This window comes from Ambystoma mexicanum, chromosome 3p, assembly GCF_040938575.1.
Source record: "Ambystoma mexicanum isolate Mex_15411 chromosome 3p, UKY_AmexF1_1, whole genome shotgun sequence".
Lineage (NCBI taxonomy): Eukaryota > Metazoa > Chordata > Amphibia > Caudata > Ambystomatidae > Ambystoma > Ambystoma mexicanum.
This window is the reverse complement of record NC_090925.1, coordinates 546,044,385-546,062,787: the sequence shown is the minus strand read 5'-3', so window position 1 is coordinate 546,062,787 and position 18,403 is coordinate 546,044,385. Positions and strand designations below refer to the sequence as shown.

At 44.8% G+C, this 18,403-nt stretch overlaps 1 protein-coding gene across 1 annotated transcript in view; it reads right to left on the bottom strand.

The window, feature by feature from the left end:
• LOC138580607 (retinol dehydrogenase 10-A-like) overlaps positions 1-18,403 on the bottom strand; it is a 210,051-nt gene that overhangs the window by 38,714 nt on the left and 152,934 nt on the right. Inside the window, exon 4 of the mRNA XM_069651275.1 lies at positions 314-445. Within this exon, the coding sequence (XP_069507376.1) occupies positions 314-445 (132 nt within the window). The remainder of the gene's footprint in view (positions 1-313; positions 446-18,403) is intronic.

Below are 18,403 nucleotides of genomic sequence, written 5' to 3'. Positions count from 1 at the left end.
AAAGACAGGCAAGTAGAAACCCTGGGCCGTTCATGGTTGGAATGTGCATTTTGTGAGTCGAGAAGAAGTCAACGTGTGCTACTCTTCGCAACATCTTGTAGCAGTTTATTTTTTTGCTTTATATGCTCCTAAATAAGTAAATAAACAAGTTCAAGAACCATTAATAAGAACTCAAGAAATCACATCCTCTCCTGTGTGAGGAATATTTGGAGCTGATTCCTGTCTACATTGTAGACATACAAAGCTACTAGCATTCTCAACAGCCTGCACATGAGAAACATAAAGGAAATAATTACTGCATAGGCACACTTACTGCTTAGAGAAAGCTGCAAGGTAGGTCACTCTTGGAATGCATATCATAGGCTGGTTTATCAGGATAGCGTTCATGGCAGCTTTCACATGATATTCTGGTGTCAGATGAGAAACTAGAAATTCCAGATCTTTCCTAAAATATACAAACATTTGAACGTTAACAATCATTTGGTATTTTTAAAACATCCTTTTCAGATGAGATTCTGAATACTACCATTCAGCAAATGTGTGGATTTTGAAAGTATTGAAAGATGCTTATTCAAAAATCAGGCATGTGTTACGTTATGTTATCGTAAGATTTTTTTTCTTGTTTTTTAAAATATGTTTTTATTGATTTTCACATTACAAAATAACAGAAAAAAGTCAACCGCTCGCCCCCTTCCCCCTGGAGGCACACTCTGTAAATCTGCATAATATAGTCTGATGGCGTTCACATAATGTCCAAAATCCGTATTTTATGGGGGCACTATTGAAGCACATAGTCACTTTGAAGGTAGTTCAGCACATCTTCCCATTTATGTTTAAAAGAGGCTTCATCTCTTTGAGCCATATGGGTAGCCTATTCTAGCGCTATAAAGTTCGATACTTTCTGTAGTCAATCTAAGTTCATAGGCCCTTGCTTTTGTTTCCATTTGTGGACCACCAACAGCCACACGGCTACAAGCAAAAGTGTGAAGCTGCATTTCTGTCTTTTGGAGAGCAGTTGCTGTCTCGGCCCCCACAACCCACATACCCAAACTCCTAGTTGCATCAGGCCCTTGTTTGGGAATATCTTATCAATTTATTTCTGGATCTCTACCCAGAACAGCTTCATCATTGGGCATTCCCACCATATGTGTCGCCAAATCCCCTTTGACCCACAACCTCTCCAGCATGATGCTGACACGGTCAGGTACATCTGGTGCAGTTGTTCTGGCGTGTAGTGCCATTGGAACATTATTTTGTACCACATTTCTCTCGTTTGGATGGAGCGATGTAGCGTGTGAGTTTTGGAATAGCCTTCATAAAATGTTCCCTGCCTTCCCTGGCTATGGTGTTATCAAGTGTAGACTCTCATTTCTTAATGTATTCCACTGCACTAGTGTTGTACCCGCATTTGGTAATCTATACAAATTCAAGATCAGTTTCCTCGTGCCTGTTTGGGTAGTAACGTATTTTTTCGAATGGAATCAGTTGCCGTGTAGCTACTGCTTTTATCTGGGGGGTAGATAGCCAATGCCGCAGTTGATTGTAGCAAAATCTATCCTCCTCCCACAGCCCCAAGTCCCTTTTACACTCCTCAAATGTTCTCAAGATGTGTCCCTGAAATATATCTCGTGCTTTCACACACCCCTCTTCTTTCCATGTCTTAAAGGCTACCAGTTGCATCTCTCAAGTCCGGATTCTGCAATATCGGGATAAACGGGGAGAGGGATGTAGACAGAAGGCCTTCTTTAAGTGCTGAATCCCACGCCTCGGTCACTAGCCCCACTATCTTACTAATCTTTACATTGGGTGGTCTATGGTCCCGATTTAACCAAAGCAGTCCTGAGAGGGCTGTACCTGCGACCACCCTATCTTGTCACATCCATATCTTACGGCCTTCGCCCGCAAAGCATTCCTTTATGACCCTCAATTGAGCTGCTTCATAGTACCTTTGAAAATGAGGGAGTCCCAGCACCCCCTCGTCCCTTGAAGCAGTGAGAGTTCACATTGCTATTCTAGGTGGTTTGTTTTGCCAGATGTACGCCGAGATGATTTTTGTTAGTGAGCTAAAGAAACTTTTAGGGACACTGGGGGTCATTACGACTATGGAGGTAGCCATGCCGCTATTTGCGGGTCCGGGTTCCCTGAATGGGGAAATATCGGGCCATTCTGACCTTGGAGGCCCCGGTATTTCCCCATTCTGGGAAACCATACCCTGTGTATCCCCATTCCCATTCGTGCACCCATAGGGCATGTTAATGACAGGCCCGTTGTTAGCATGCTGGACCACTCACGGGACCCGCTACGGACGCCTGGTTTTACCATGCGTCCTTAGTGGGTGCCGCGAGCGGACCTCATAATGAGGCGGTAGGGGGTTAACGGGGCCCGTAGCTCTACCGGCCCCGTTAACCCCCTACCGCCAGGGTCGTAATGACTCCCACTGACTGGAAGAGCCTGAAAATAATACAATACTCTTGAGAGGAGTACCATCTTGATCAGTCATTCTCCCTAAACAGGATATTGCAAGTGGGTTCCATCTAAGTAAGTCTTTTTTACCCTGGCTAGTAATTGCAGATAATTTGCCCCATACATTTGTTTTGGCATTTTTGTAAGAATTACTCCCAAGTATGTTATACCTTTCTCCGCCAAGGACAGATGAGTTGGTATCCGTAAGCGTTGCACTGCCCATGGGTCAACTGTCAGGTTCAGAATGTCTGATTTTGCCCGGTTTATTTTTAGTGCCGAAACCACGCCAAACTCATCTAGTTCGGCCATCAATGCCGGCAAAGACATTTCCGGTTCAGTGATCGCAATAAGCATGTCATCTGCATGCCATTGTCTTATGTTCTTCCCTGGCTATTCCTTTACCTGTAATTTGTTCTGATTGTTGGAGCCTGGCCAGCAAAGGTTCCAAATATATAGCATATAGCAAAGGGGATAAGGGGCATCCCTGCTTGGTGCCTCGTTTTATCCCTATGCTGTTAGAGAGGGCCTCATTTATCACTATTCTAATTTGCAGGGAGTGATAATCGTCACGCACCATTTGTAGGAACCCCAGGCCGAACCCCATACCTTCCATAGTTTTAAATAAAAAGGCCATTTCGTCCCGATCGAACGCCTTCTCGGCGTCTAGTGATTGCAAAAGCACTGGTGTTGACGTTATGGCCATTTTCTCCAACAGGTGACATAGCCAACGGATTTTGTCATGGATCTGTCTTTGTGAAATAAACCCTGACTGGTTGTGTCCTATTAGTTTTGTCAGTAGGTTCGACAGCCTAGTCGCCAAAATGTTTGTATATATTTTAGCATCAGTAGAGCTTTAGGCCTATAGGACCCCGGGGATGACGGATCTTTGTCAGCTTTTGGAAACACCACTAATTTCGCCTCATTCATCGTGTCTGTGATCGTACCCTTTTTTCTGAATGAGTTGAACAATTTGGTTAAGCGTGTTACTAAGGAGCCCTGATATTGCTTGTAGAAGCTTGCGGGGAACCCATCGGGTCCCGGGGCTTTATTTCTTGGTAGTGTTCTTATTGCTTCAATCACCTGGTCCTCCTGTATATCCTCCTTGAGCCTGTTTGTCTCCTCACGTGTGATGCTACTTAATGGGACTTTGCTCACATATGCCTCCTGTTTATCACATGCTGGTTTGTCAGACGTGTATAACGCTTTATAGTATTCACTAAACAACCCCAGCATCCCCTCATTGGTGGTGACATAGCCCCACAAACAGTTTTTAGTTTCAATATTTCACGGGACCAGATTTTATCCTTTAATAGTCTGGCTAGCAGTTTATCAGATTTGTTTGCTATCACGTAATTGTGTTGTTTTGTAAATAATAGAGCATTTTTGGTATATTTTGTGCGATGTGTTTCCAATTGACCTTGCATATGTTTGAAAGCCCTGTGCAGGCTTCTGGTGGGGCCTCTTTCCATCTTGGGCAGGATCTCCCGTATTTTTGCATCTAACTCCTCCTCCCATGCCCGCCTTTGTTTGCCTCTTTTTGCCTTCAACGCTATTAAATGCCTCCTCAGGACTGTTTGAAGGCATCCCATACTAGTCCCGGGGCCATATCATGGGTGACATTCTCTACGAAGTAGATATCTATTTTGTCCTGTATCAAGGTAGCCAGAATCAGATCTTGTATTAGATCATCTGGTAATCGCCACTTCCACACTCCCACCGGGGCCCCTACTATCTCCATCTGCATTATCAATGGGGCGTGGTGTTAGAGGGAAATAGCGCCCAGTTCTATGTTCTTTACCTTTGCCATTATACGAGTTGATGCCCACACATAGCCAATCCTTTACATTGATGAGTGCACATAAGTATAGTACGTACAGCCTTTGTCTGTCCCTTTAATACTCGCCAAACATCATAGAGAGCCAATGTGGTGATTTTGTATTTAAGCAATTTAGATGGCGCCAATACGTCTTGAGATGCCTGTGAGCTTCTATCTACTAGGTCGGCCCAAGCCATATTAAAATCTTTGGTCAGCAAGATGTCTCCCATGGCAAAATCTTCGAGTTGTGACTCCCCTCAAAAAACCATCCTGACCTTTATTCGGGGCATATAGCATAGCCAATGTATGCTTTTGGGACCACAATATGAGATTTGGGAAGAGTGAATGTCCTGCTGGGTCTGCTCTACTCTCAAGGACTTTCACTGCCAGTCTACCACTAATGACAATGAGAACCCCAGCTCTTTTGTCAACCACACTAGCTTGGTAGAAATATGGGTAGCCCCTTATCCTGTGTTTCCCCTTGTCTTGTTTCCTGATATGTGTTTCTTGAAACATCAGGATATCTGGTTGCACCCCTTTACAAAAAACCTCTATTTTCTTCTTTTTAGCCGGGGAATTCATCCCCCTGATATTGTGGGATAATATCTTAATATTCATCATTGTAGTACCATGACCTTTTATGTACAATCGACCCCTTTGTCCCCCTTCCTTGTTGACAGGCCTGCTCACCTTTTATCAGATTTATGTAAATGTCCTTGCATCTTAAGCCTCCCCCCAACCAAACAATCCCCAACCTCCATTCTCCCCTTCATCCTCCCCTTCAACCCTAACATCCCTCTGTCCCTGGGGAGGGCCAAAGTTCCTATGATCGCCCGGGCGGAGTACCCAGAGCCATTAGTCTCCTATCCAACCCAGAGATACAACGTGGGGAGTCCTAAACCCCACTATAAGATTCCAAACGACCGACCACAACTTGTGTTCCCGTAAGGCCACTATCTTACTTGAGTTGTTTGTCCTCTTCAGTTCCCACTTGTAGAGCTTTTCCCCCCAGATACAAGTCTATTCCTTGCTGCCCACAGTTCCCTTCACATCTCGAGTAGGTTCCACAGTTTGTGGATCAGAGTTATATCATTTCCTTTTGTCTCTGTTCAGCATCGCCTTCCACTCCCATGGTTTCTGGCTTTTTCTTTTCAACCATTCCCCCTTTCTTGTGCTGCTAGAAGAGTCACCTTCTTCTTCTGGAATCTGCAAGATATGCATTCCTTCTTCACAGGTGGTAATTCGATGCTGCCGATCCTCCTAGTTAAATAGCAATCCAAATGGGAATGTCAATTTATATCTCACTTGCTTTTGTACGAGAAACCGTACTACCGGGCCCATTGCTCTTATCTTTTGTAGTGTTAACTGAGCTAGGTCCTGATATAATTGAAGTTCTGAGCCGTCGATATTTTTCAAACCTGATGTTCTTGCTGCTCTCAATATTGCTTCCTTTTGGGTCTAAGAAGCTATTCCTTCAATTCAGCTATTGCTGGAACACTTATGTACGAGTGCGATAGAAATAAAATATCATATCATATCTTCCAGGACATCTCTTGGATGCGTGCCTGGCTCTGACCGTCGTGGGACGACCCTGTGCATACAATCTATGTTGATTCTTTACTCCTTCTACCCTGAGAGGAGGTCTGCAAATAGTTGTTGTGCTGTAGTTTTTAGGTCTTTATATCCCACTGATTCAGCCAAGTTTTTGATCCGTATGTTAGACCTGCGAGAGTGGTTCTCCAAATCTTCGCATTGTATCTCCAGAGTATGTGATAGTCTAGATAGCTGTTCCAGTGCCTGGTCGTTCTTTGTTGTGTCTTCTGCCATATTTTGTACCGCTCTTTCTACTGTGTCCACTGTCTCCTCCAGTTTTGCAACCGCGACCTTCACCTCTTGGAGCGACTGATTCAATTCTGTTTTTAACAGGGAGAATTGCTTCTGGAACATCACCATGAATTGCTCCTGGAATTCTTTTAAACAATTTTGAAAGTCCTCTTTTTGCATTGCCATGTTCGAGGCCACTTCACTGACTAGCCTGTTTGTTGGGATCTTCCGTCCCTTCGGAAGGGTGTACTGGCGTTCTTGGAGACCACAATTTTTTTATGCTAAAATCCGTAGTTCTTTTTAATTTAAGTTTCTCTGATCTCCTGTTGGTGCCTTCCCCTTAATTCTGGCCATTGAAGTAATGTGATAGTCCTATATCTGACGCGTAGCCTTTAGATTCCTCCTCTTGTGGTTATTTCCGAGGGTTGATTCTAGAGAAGATAGTTCTGTATCGTTTTTCTGTCTGTGCTCAAGTTTTTTCTTATGTCCCCTGTCTCTAAATGGGTGCGTCTCCAGGTGGAGTGTTGCTCAGCTGCCGGGGTGGAGGGGGTCGTTGGCTTCTGTTAGCTGCTTCTTTCTCCTGTGTTTCACACTGGCTGAGTGCTTCCTTTTGCACTCTATGTCTAATTGGTATACCCAGTTGCTGGGTGGTTGTCGGTTCTCCCCAGGATCTATCGAGTGATCTGCCTTTTCCCCCACCTCCAACTTGCACAACCACCTCTTCCCCCAAATATGAAAGGATGGGGGGAATTCTCTGAGCTAACTCATGCCTTCCCGGAGCTGTTCCAGCGGTCTCCTTATTTTCACTACTGCTCACGATGTGGCTGGGGGTGCTGTCTCTTCAAATTCTAGTGTCTTTAAATCCTCTGCCTGTTTCCCCTGCCGGAGTTCACATCCGTCTCATATGGCGTTGCCTGTGTGAATTTAACACCTCGTTTCAGCCTGCAGACATCCAAGGGTTAATGTAGGGCTGGTCGCGGGTTTGGTTGTCCTGACGACCTTGCTGTAGCGCATTCACAGTGTCCGGTGGGGGTTTATTTAATTTATTGAGTTATGGTGAACGTGCACCGTTTCCACACGTTTGATATGCACTGCTTTTCCCCTGAGTTTACACCACTCTTATAGGCTCTGCGCTTCACCTGAGGGGGTGTGCACAGGAGATCTCTGTCTGAGGGGGTGGAAACCACCCACATCGTTTTCACCACCTCCGGTTCGACGTGATCACAGTGGTTTGATGGACGTTCCATGGGGAATGGAATGTGCCGTGGGAGTTCTCGTTGGGCAATGTCCTGCTCCATGGTGCAGGGTGTGTTGGAGATCTTCCTCTGCTTCGCGGAAGGTCAATATGTTTCACACTTGCCGGGGTGGCTGACTGAAGTCACGCTATGTTCCTCCCTTGTTGCACCGTCGTTTCACCAGACGTCCCTCTTTGTTTCTGACACATTCATATTGAAGTTAGCTTTATTGTTCGGGCCAGCGGGGCCGGAGCAGGACATGTGTGAGTCGGCCACCATTTTGGAATCCAGTAAGAGTTTTTTTATACTGCGTCAATCATCACTAGACTGGTCTAACAGTGCTGAGGCTTGTCCAGAGAGTGCGGTGCGGAGCCCCTGTCAGGGGTATCATGACCTTGGTCTGCAAGAGTAGAAAATGGCATCAAAGGAGAGGATGAATAAAGGGCATGAAAATTAAAGACATATGAAAGATTTGTACATTTAAGAAAGGGAGTGGTGGGAAGGGCTAGAGTTCTTGATAGTTTTCAGGTCTGTAGACTCATTGTAGAATGATCAAAGATAGCACTGATCAGAAAAGGGCGCATACTTATATACTCATAATAGCCTCATTACGAGGTTGGCGGTAACCTGCTGGTGTGACCGGCAGGTTGCCGCCAACCCTGTAACACTGAATCCGGCGACTGACTTCCTGGTCATAGGACTCTATGGGAGTGGGAAGATGGAGACACTGTTGCTAACGGTGCCGGTGCTTCCTTGAAAATTCTGCCTACCGGGGCCATTACGCCCGACAGGTCAGAACTGCTGGGCGCAAAGGCCCCAGCAAGAAAACTCGCACCCTTGTATCTGGACCGCCATACTCGTAATGAGGCCCAGTGAGTGGTTGTGTGATGGTTTGGTAATGCAGTTTTAATTCTGCCAAATTACAGCCAAGCACCTTTACTGTTACCGCCACTCATTCGCATAGGTTTACAAGGGTCATATTAATCCCCATTTTTGGAGTCCAAAGGACTCCATGAGGATTCTGGCGGAATTACTGTTAGGAGTTATTATGGTGAATTTTACACTTGAAGTGGAGGATTTACCGCCAGCATGAGGTCCAACTCTGCATGTAACGGTGTGGTAAAAGCAGCTGTAATTCCCTTCCATTACCCCTAAAAAATGTGGTGTTACCAGATGAACCACCACCTTTTACCACCAAACTTGTAATGAGGCCTTATGCATCATTTTAGAGCTATGAAGCTATGATAGAGTTCAATAGGGAAAAAAGTTGTAATGTTTTTTTAACACACTTAAGTTGGGACGCTTCTTGTGCTGTTTGGCAGGGAGATGTTATGGAACCAGCACAAAGAAAGAGATACCCCAGAGGCTTTTTCTTGAAAGGGGAGGCACTACCAATGCAGAGGCATAGCCAGGATTGTCTAATAAGAGGGGACTGAAGCTAATGTAGTTGGGCCCACCGCAGTGATATTAACATCTGTAAATGCCCACACAGTGCTGCTGAGGTGACATTTACAGATTTTGGGTGGGCCTTGCCCGCCCATGCTCTACCCTGCCTACTCCCCTGTACCAATGCCAGCTGTAAAGAAGAGCTGAGTGTTTGTGTAATTACATTTCTGTGCAGTTTAGATTGTGAGAAATTGTGACCTGTCCCGTGAATAGTCTTAAATGTAAGGCACAATGGTTTAAAGGCCATCATGCAACCTGTAGGAAGAGAAGGATAGATGCTATTTGTATTTTTATTTGTATTTATTTGAAGAAAAGTCAATTTCGAATCGAAATGACCTACAATAATACATTTGCAGATGGCAGAGGCATTCTCTAGAAGGGTGTCGGTGACAGCACAAAGGTGAGAATAAGTGATGGACCAGTTTATGAGGATGTGAACCAAGTAGGACACAAAAAACAAACAAATAACAGAAACAGTTGACTCACAAAAGGTAACATGAACCTTGACCAGTAAGTGCTCCAAACTAAAGAGAAGTAATGTACAAATACACACAATTTCACAAACTGGATGGCGTGGTGGGTACATACTGGGAGGATGGGGCCATGCAGGTTTATTGTAATGGTGAGTGGGTTCCAATGGATTGGGCAGAGCAGAGAGAACGAGTTGAAGCGAGAGGAGTCATAGGACATGGTAGAGTGAGGTTGAGTACAAAAGGAGAGTGGGGGGAATGGGATGGCGAGTAGACCGAGATACAAAAGGTAACATTAACTTAGACCAGGAAGTGTATCAAACTAAAGAGAAGGTATGTACAAATACACAAAATTAAACATACTCGATGGAGTGGTGGGTACAGTTAGGGAGGATGGGGGGCTTGATTGTAATGGAGAGTGGGTTCAAATGGAGTGGGCCGAGTAGGTAGAAAGAGTCATAGATGGGAGACTGAGGTTGAGAACTAAAGGAGAGTTGGGGAATGAGAAGGTGAGTAGACAGAGGTACAAAAACATGTATACTAAGAGCGAGACCATATGTAGCTTGTAGACTAGGAGACAGGACTTGAAAATGCAGCAGTTGTACATGGGAAGCCAGCCAACATGGTGTTGGTAGGTAGAAGTGGGATGGGATCTAGATTGGTTTTAGTGAGTGCAGGTAGAGAACCAGAGATATTTGTCTAGGAGGAGGAAGGAGTAGTGCAGTAGGCCAAGGAATAGGATAAAAAAAAATCAAGTTTGCTCAACACAATGCTGGAGATTAGAGTTTTCGTAGAGTGGTGAGTAAGAAATGGTTGAATTTTTGGAATGTTGAGATGGTCAATACATGCAGCAGAGGTGTTGGTTTGTGTAAGGGTGTAAAAGGAGGACATGGTGGTTGGCAAAAACTTGTATTCAAATGATAAATGAAAAGAAAACTCTATCTTGCCCTATTTCTAAGAGGGGTTTCCCTTCCACAACTTAAGAGCTAATGAGTATGTCAGAATGTCCAAAGTAAAAAGTCCACAGTCCTATTTCAGAATCCTAACTATTTCCCCTACACTATAAACTAAACTAAAGAAGTAGTAGGTTTCGTTGGTCCAGGAGAATGACCCCTTTCTTCTGGACAGGGGATCAAAACCATCACTGTATAAAGTTGAGAGTCCTCAAAATAAAGTTCAAACCCAACTGGTGGGGGAATGTCTCCCTTCCCCTGGCCTTTCCCAGACTCGTGTCACAATTCAACAACTGATGGGGGAATGTCTCCCTTCCCCTGGCCTTTCTCAGGCTTACACAGCAGTCCAACAACTGATGGGTGAATGTCTCCCTTCAACTGGCCTTTCTCAGGCTTAGGTGGCAGCCCAATGACTGATGGGGGAATTTCTCCCTTCCTCTGGCCTCTCTCAGGCTTATGCTGCAGTCCAACAACTCATGGGGGAATGTCTCCCTTCCCCTGGCCTTTCTCATGCTTAGGTGGCAGTCCAATGAATGATGAGGGAATGTCTCTCTTCCCCTGGCCTTTCTCAAGCTTATGCGGCAGTCCAACAACCGAAGGGGGAATGTCTCTCTTTCCCTAGCTTGTACTTCTCTCCCTATTTGGTTGTGGGTCCTAGATCCTTATGTTATCTTTGCATTTGGTTTACCTGGCTCACTACACTGCTAGGTCTTCTCTTGGCTCACTCTCTTTAAGATCGTCTCTGCCCATGTGTACATGTCCCAGACCCTGGTTATCGGGGTTCTCTAATCTTTTCTGCTTTCCCCAACAACCTTGTTACCTTCTGGTTTGTTGTTGGGTCTTTGTTGTCTTTGTATGGAGCATTCCTGCAGCTCTGTTCGGTTCCTCATGTCCTCTCTTTCTTGCGGGCTCTGCCCTCTTTCGTGGCAGCTCTGCAGTGATGAGTCGCAGACCCTAGTTACCAGGTTTCTTTCCAGGCAAGGAGCGTTCCTGTTGCTCTGTTCGGCTTACCATGTTCTTTCTCATCCCCAGGCTCTTTTCTCTCTGTGGCGGCTATGCATCGAAAGAGGGTGGGCGGTTGGAGTCTCTCTCCACAGCAGCATGGTTCGAAGGCTTGTTTCCGCTCTTCTCCCGTTCCTCCAGCTCTCCTTTTTCGTTCTGCCATCTGCAAACCGAAAAAGGAAGTTGCCTCTGCGTCCCGTTTGCCGTCCTTCTCTTTGCCCCAAGCCAGTACAGCTTCCAGGCTCTCAGCTCCTCCTGGGAGGATCTACCCTTTCTGGTAGTCCGTCCTTCCTTTTTATCACTAGGTTTTTCTTAATGGGCTCCTATTGTCTAGACCACTCAGGTTGGTCTGCGGTCTATTCAGTAAGGCTCTGCAGCTCTTCCTCGTCCCACTGGTGTTACACATTAGTTCCTTCCACTCCTGCCTGTTCTTCCTTGTCTCAGTGGTTTCTAATCTGCCTTGTCTCTGTGGTTTTTATTTCAGTAGCTCTACAGAAACACATGGGAGAGGATGGTAGGGATAGAGAGAGTCGGGTTGAAGGAGAGGTGTGGGTGTTGTGTGTATACTGCGTTCTCCCCGAATAATCGTCACTGGTCCCATAAGGGTTTTCCCTCCCCATGAGATCCTCCTCCTGAGTACCACTCCAGCGGCACTAACAGGTAGCAGCCTCACCTCCCTGGCCTCATGGGACAGGGCTTCCCCTATGGAAGCAGTGACAACATCCTGGGATTTGTCACATATGATAAATTGTTCCAGTCAGATGTCTCTATCAACGAGGACACAAGGTTTCAATCCTTGGGTGAGGGAGTAAGAAGGTCAGGTGGGAAGGGCATAGGAGAGGGAAAGGATCAGATGGCATTGGAAGCCAGGAAAAAGATAACTTCTCTTTCTGAAGATTTCATTATGGGGCAGTGGAGAGCGTTCCAGTGACAGATTGCAGTGGGGCAGTTGGTAATCGATTCCAAGATGGCTGGGGTGATGGAGTGAAAGCAGAACAGGATTTGAGTGTTGTCAGCAAAGAGGTGATATTGAAAGCCAAAGTGCGAGATAACTCTCAGAGGGCGATCTGGTTGAAGGCCACCCACTCAAAGACCTTTGAATAATTGGATGGACACTGGGCGATAGCACACTGATATATTTGGATCAGCAGAGGGCTTCTTCAAAAGTGGTAGGACAATTTCTGAATTGAAAGGCTCAAGAAAGAGTCTAGCGGAGAGAGAGGGTGAATGGTTCATATAGATATGGGAAGATGATTGAGACTAAGGGTCTCATTACATGTTTGGTGGTATTTCGGTGATAAATCTTCCAAATACCAGATGGATTTACCTTTACCGCCACTTGGCCTGGCAGAATTACTGCCGGGGTAAAGTGGTGGTAGGCGGTGTTAGTCCCCATTTATGTGAGTCCATACTGACTCCATGGGATTTCGGCGGATTGACCACCTATGGAAATTCCACTGATTTTGATGATTTTCGTCAGTAAAGCCAGAGGTAAATCCTCCACTTCACCGCTGAAATTGTAGTACGGTGGTGCGGTCATGCCGCAGTAACAGAGTTACCTCTGTTTTACTGCCAGTTTTTCTGCAGCCCCGTATTTGTAATGCGTCCCTATAAATCTTTTGCCGTTTGAGGAGCAAACCGTTCATGGAAGCGCAGGATTGGTTGGCCTGTGAAGGATGGGTGCTAATTCAGGAGGAGGGGTAGGGGGAGATGTGGTGGTCAGAAGTAGGGTGGTGAGAACAGAGGAGGGCAGTGAGTGTCACAAATATATAGAGATTTTAGATTAAAAGTAGTGAGCAAACTGGTTAACAGAAAGGGAGGAGGGAATATTGGCTTAGAAGGTGTGAGCAAAGCAGGAAGAATAGGCGAATGTTGGCTGGGGTAATTGCAAAGGGAGGAAAATAGGATTGTGAAGGAGGAGGATTTCTCAGAGTCCAGTGTTGAGGTGAGGGTGGGGAGGGAATTTTGTGCTGAAGGGGTATGTGTTGCCGAATCTCAGTTTGAGAAGGGTGCGTGCCGCAGCATCCAGTTCTCCCTGCAGCCTTGTTATAAGGTAGGCAATGATGCCCAGGGAGAAAAATGCTGCATGTTCCATTCTAGAGATCACAAAGGAAATAATCTCTCTTTATTTCCCTTGGGAACAATTGGCAGAGGAGAATTCTGTGGAGAGCTTTCAGGAGCGAAAAACCTTTTGGGCTACTGGCCTGGCCTGTGGGCCAATGGATAGGTCAGTGTCCATGACAATAGCCATGTTTTTAATTTGGGTGGGGTGAGAGAGTAGATTTGAGGTAGTTAGTTGTTGGAGAGGGTATCAGGCAGGGTTACCGGTTAAAGGTTTTTAAAAAAAAATCTGCATCAAGAAGGGGGTGATTGGATTCCCTCCACATGTCGGTTATGAGAATGCATCCTCTGCAGTTAGTCATGGGTAGATCCTTGCTTGATTAGCTGTGTTTAATTTGTAAAGGGCTTTCTTGAAATCCTCAGGAGAGAGAGAGCAAATTTATCTAAAATAGTGGACAAAATGTGCTTGACTAGACACGGTTTGTCTATTTGGGAAAACGCCACTTAACTGTAATCATTTATTTCAGTCGATTTGTAAGGTCCCAATGTCCCCTACCAGCAGGCAGTGCCAAATGAAGCTCTGTAAGAAGAATGCCAGCTGTCTCTAGAACACTCCATTGAGAGGATGACAAGCTTTTCAGATTTGTTTATTCTGAGCCAACTTTCTCAAACAACCCAAAGTCATTACTTGATATGGAGACATTTATGCAAGCATGTCTTAGTGCAATGCTGGAGTTCATGAGAAGAGAAAGGGGAACTAATAGTCAAGGCTGGATTTTCATCTTTGCCACAAGCAACAAAAGGCTGTGTTGTTTTCCTACTGTACAGATTCTACATTTACTCTTTATATCTGCAACTGGAAGATCGCTTGCCTCGCAAGCGAGGAAGAGACCATGGACTTCATTATGGGTATATTGGTATTTCCCATGGACATATCACCTTACTCCCTTGGCATTACTGCCACTCGGCATGACAGTAAGTCTGCCAAATTATGAAAAGTGGTGTTATCCCCCGTTCATGCAATCCCACAGGACTCCATTTGGGAATTTTGCGGATTTATAACGGGTGGTAATTCTGCCTGCAGTAAATCCTCTATTTGTGGTGGTAATGTGAAGGGAAAACCTTCCAGTATAACACTGGAGGTGTTGTAAAAGTGGTGGTAATTCAGTCACTGTAAACTTTTTTACTTCATTGCTATACTGGTAATGAGACTCCAAACATCAAGGAGGCTGATGGTGTTATCATGTATTATATGAAATGAAACAACCCTACAATAAAAAAGACATTCCATGTCACGTCAGAGTTGCATGATCTCCTGCCTAGTTCCTGCCCAGGGTCTGAAACCTACACTCTGCAGATATTGTGCACTTTATCTCCCATGGTCCCATATCATTGATTGCTGGATATGGCTGATGGGAGTTGCAGTCCAAAAGGTCTGGAGATCCAAAGGTGGCATGTTCCTGCTCTATATGATCTCAGACCGTCTTGACTTGCAATATCTTTATAATTGCATTGGATGTGATAATAACTGATGGTGGGATTATTGCTCAATTTAGTTGTACTCAATTAATCAACCGTGGAAGTACAAAAAGATGTCACAGCACTGCTGGGCTTTCAATCCTTTGTGCTCATGTTGCAAGCACCACAGTGATTTAAGGAACTGTTAAGAAAGGTTGCACCTTTTATAAGACCTTTTTCAAGGAACTGTGGGATTTTCGTTTTGTTTTGAGGCAAAGAAAGTGCATGGAATAGCCTTGCCTCGTCCATCATGCTTCCCTGCTCCGCTCTAGGACACCACAAGCTGTAACGCCAGCATGTATTTTCATGCTGGTTTTGCGCTAATGGGATCCACCAGACTTTTACACCTGGCAAAAGCTGGCGGATTCAATAGGAATCCACTGTAAATTGCGGGAGGCATTTACACTTCCGCGTAAACATAGTGGAAATGTAATGGGGAAAGACATGTTTGCCTGAGATTTACACTTTGCTTTTCTGCTATGTGATGCAAATAGAAGAGGTCCCCTCCATGCATTTCAGGAACATGCCCATCTGTGACTGCAGATTTCCCATGCTTTTCAGAGGCCAGCACTTAACTCCGGACTCATCTTACCAGCTATTGTGCATCCTAATAACAATTCCATTGAAACAATGATGCATTTTGGAAAATCCAAACGATGTTATTTTGGTTCGCAATTTTCCGATGCAGTTACATATTTTATGGTGGGCTACTAAATCACCCCTTGGAAAAATGTTCCTAGACTCGGTTAAATGACTGACACCTATTAAGTAAGGATGGTAGAGTATGTTATTACTATCCAATGTCCAGAGAAGGGCCAGTCAGAGTATTCAGTACAAAATATAATGCACAAAAGAAGAGTTTCAAAATTGATTTACACGGTAGAGGGCAAAGGCTCGCAGGGGGCAGTGGGTGTACACAGAGAGAGTGGTTGCTGCTGGCAAGGGAGAGGGGTGCAGGCGATTTCGCTACGTTAACACCGCATTTCAACAATTTCAAATTTTGGGATGTTGTGGCAAAGACACTTCAATTTAATTGTAAGAGCAAATTCGCAAGTTTGCACTTCTGTGCAAAAGAACACATTCGAGCACTTTTAAGCATTTCCAATACGCGTTGTAAAAACAGGCAAAATTGCCTTTCTATCTTTGTTTTCCACTACATGTTGGAAAAAAGTGTCGATGCCTCCCACCACAATTAACAATTGCGAGAGGTATTTACCATGGATTCCTATGGCATCCGCCGGCTTTTACCAAGAGGGGGTTAAGCTCGCCAAAGTGGAAATCGGCTAGAGTGCATGTGCAAAAAGGAACCCTCTGAGCAGCTGTAATCTGCTCAACCACATAGTGGAAAAGACAGGCAGAATCACATTGCGAATGTCCACAGCCAGCACAGGCGCATGGCGCATGCAGGCGGGTATGAGATTATGCCGATGCATGGAACATCCATGCAAACAGGTTTAGTAGACGTGGTTCTATGTTGTTTCATCCCCAGTTTTTTTCCAGATCCGTTTTTTGCCGAAAAAACTCATTGCATTTAATATATATATATATATATATATATATTTGTGGGGCTGCGGGTTTCCCCCAAGCCCTCCATCTTCTATTATATACTCCTTATTCCTCCCCCCACCACGCCCCCTATATTTTTCGATGAGTTTTTCATTGAAGGATTTTTGGTAAAAAAACTCACTGAAAAATAAACTGGTGATGAAACGTCGGGATATACCAGTAGTGGTGTATAGTACTTCTCTTTATTTTGAAGCACTTGCCCTAAATACTTACTGGTAATCGTCAATATTCTAGGCCATGCTCTGCCTTATCACAATCTGTACACTTTAAGTTGAGGCTTCACCCAGACAGCGGTTTATGTACCTTTCATATAAATCACTTCCGAAAATGTTGTTTAAGATTTTCCTCCCGTTCCTCCAGCTACATATAAATTGTCCCGAGACGCACTAGAACATTCTTTGATAGAGTAGCGCAGTACATACACTGTACAGCCATACTGAGGCGTAATGGAGGTTTATGAAGGAATTGTAAAAAGAAGAACGTAACTCAGAGTAATGAAAATGACTCTTAAGTAATCGGAAATTACCTCCTAAATCTTTCTCATGACAGTCTTTGCCCTTTGAGGATAAACCAAGCAGTAAACAGATCCTCTACGCATCAGAGCTGTTACCAAAACACCTGCCCAGATAGTGTAGACATCCGCTGTAAACCCTGTATTACCAACATGAAACAACTTTACTCAAGATACAGGCCACACTCAGAGGTATGAACAGCAACCGATAATGTAGGGTGACCAGACGTCCCGGTTTTGCCGGGACTGTCCCGGAATTTGGCGCTCTGTCCCCCTTTCTGAAGATTATGTTCCCATTGGAAACTGCAGTGGTCCCTGTTTTTTGTAGTAGGTCTTCATAGCTGGCATGCAGGAATTGACAATCTCGCACAGAAGAAATGCTGCATTTTACAACTTCAGATAGTGTTAGTTTGTAATAAATTCATTATAGTATGTGTTTCTTTGAACAGTAACACTCAAACCCCCTTCTCCTCCAAACGTTACTGCCATATAGTGCCGTGGCAGCCATTTTCAAGAGTTAGTCCTACTTTTATGTTAGTTGCCCTGTCTAGTTTTTTTTTACTATTTAAATCTGGTCACCCTAAAATGGAAGACTCATCTCAGGATTACTGCCAACATTTCTAGAAAACCACCTGTTTGCGACCCTGAGCCTAGCCGCTTACTTGACAGGAACCTATGAGATAAAAACACTTTCATACTGAAGAAAAAGTATAATAAATACAGAGCACCATTGGCTGCACAATTATACCGCTGTGCGGATATTAAACATATGTAGCATTTTACAGACCATGTCTAGCTTAAACAACTTGTGTCAGGTAAAAAGCGGTCACAACAAAGGCTGCTCAAAGAAGGCTGCACGACAGGAAGGATTTCCCAGAAGTCTGGGCAGGCAAAGCAGGCTGGCTGCGGTTGCATGCAGGCGCGCACCACACATTATCTAGGTGGGGGCCAATAAAGGTGCAATGTGTTTGGGGTTTGGAAGCAGTGAAGGTCGGAGGGGGTGTTACGGGTAAGGTGCGGTAGGGGAAGTGAGGTGCGAGTGGGTGTGAGGTGCGAGTGGGTGGGGGAAGGGAGAGAAACATTCAGGGGAATTCGGTGGAGTACTGTATAAGGGGGTTCCGAGGGAGTAGTCCAAAAAAACACTACAATACAAGTGGCATTTAGGGAAGCAGCATTTATTTGTAAAGCAGCATTAAGGAGCTGTATTTTGTGGGTGGGCCAAATTATGAACTACATCAAATGGACACCAAGAAGGCAAAGAACCAAGACTGTGATAAACAACAAGAAGCTTGACTGTCAACCCCAAGGGATTCCCACATTAAAATATGGCATTCCAATAACCAGACCTCTTGTGAAGGATCGATGGGGACCATGCTTCACTGACCCTTTAAAGACAAGAACAAGGAATGTGTTCCAAGTATTTTTTAACGGTTTATTGAGAGGCCACGCTTAACCCAGGGAGTTCATTCCCTCCCCAATCAAGGTGTCACACAACAATCTGTTTGATGTCAGTTCTTTGTTCAGCCCTATTTCCGATT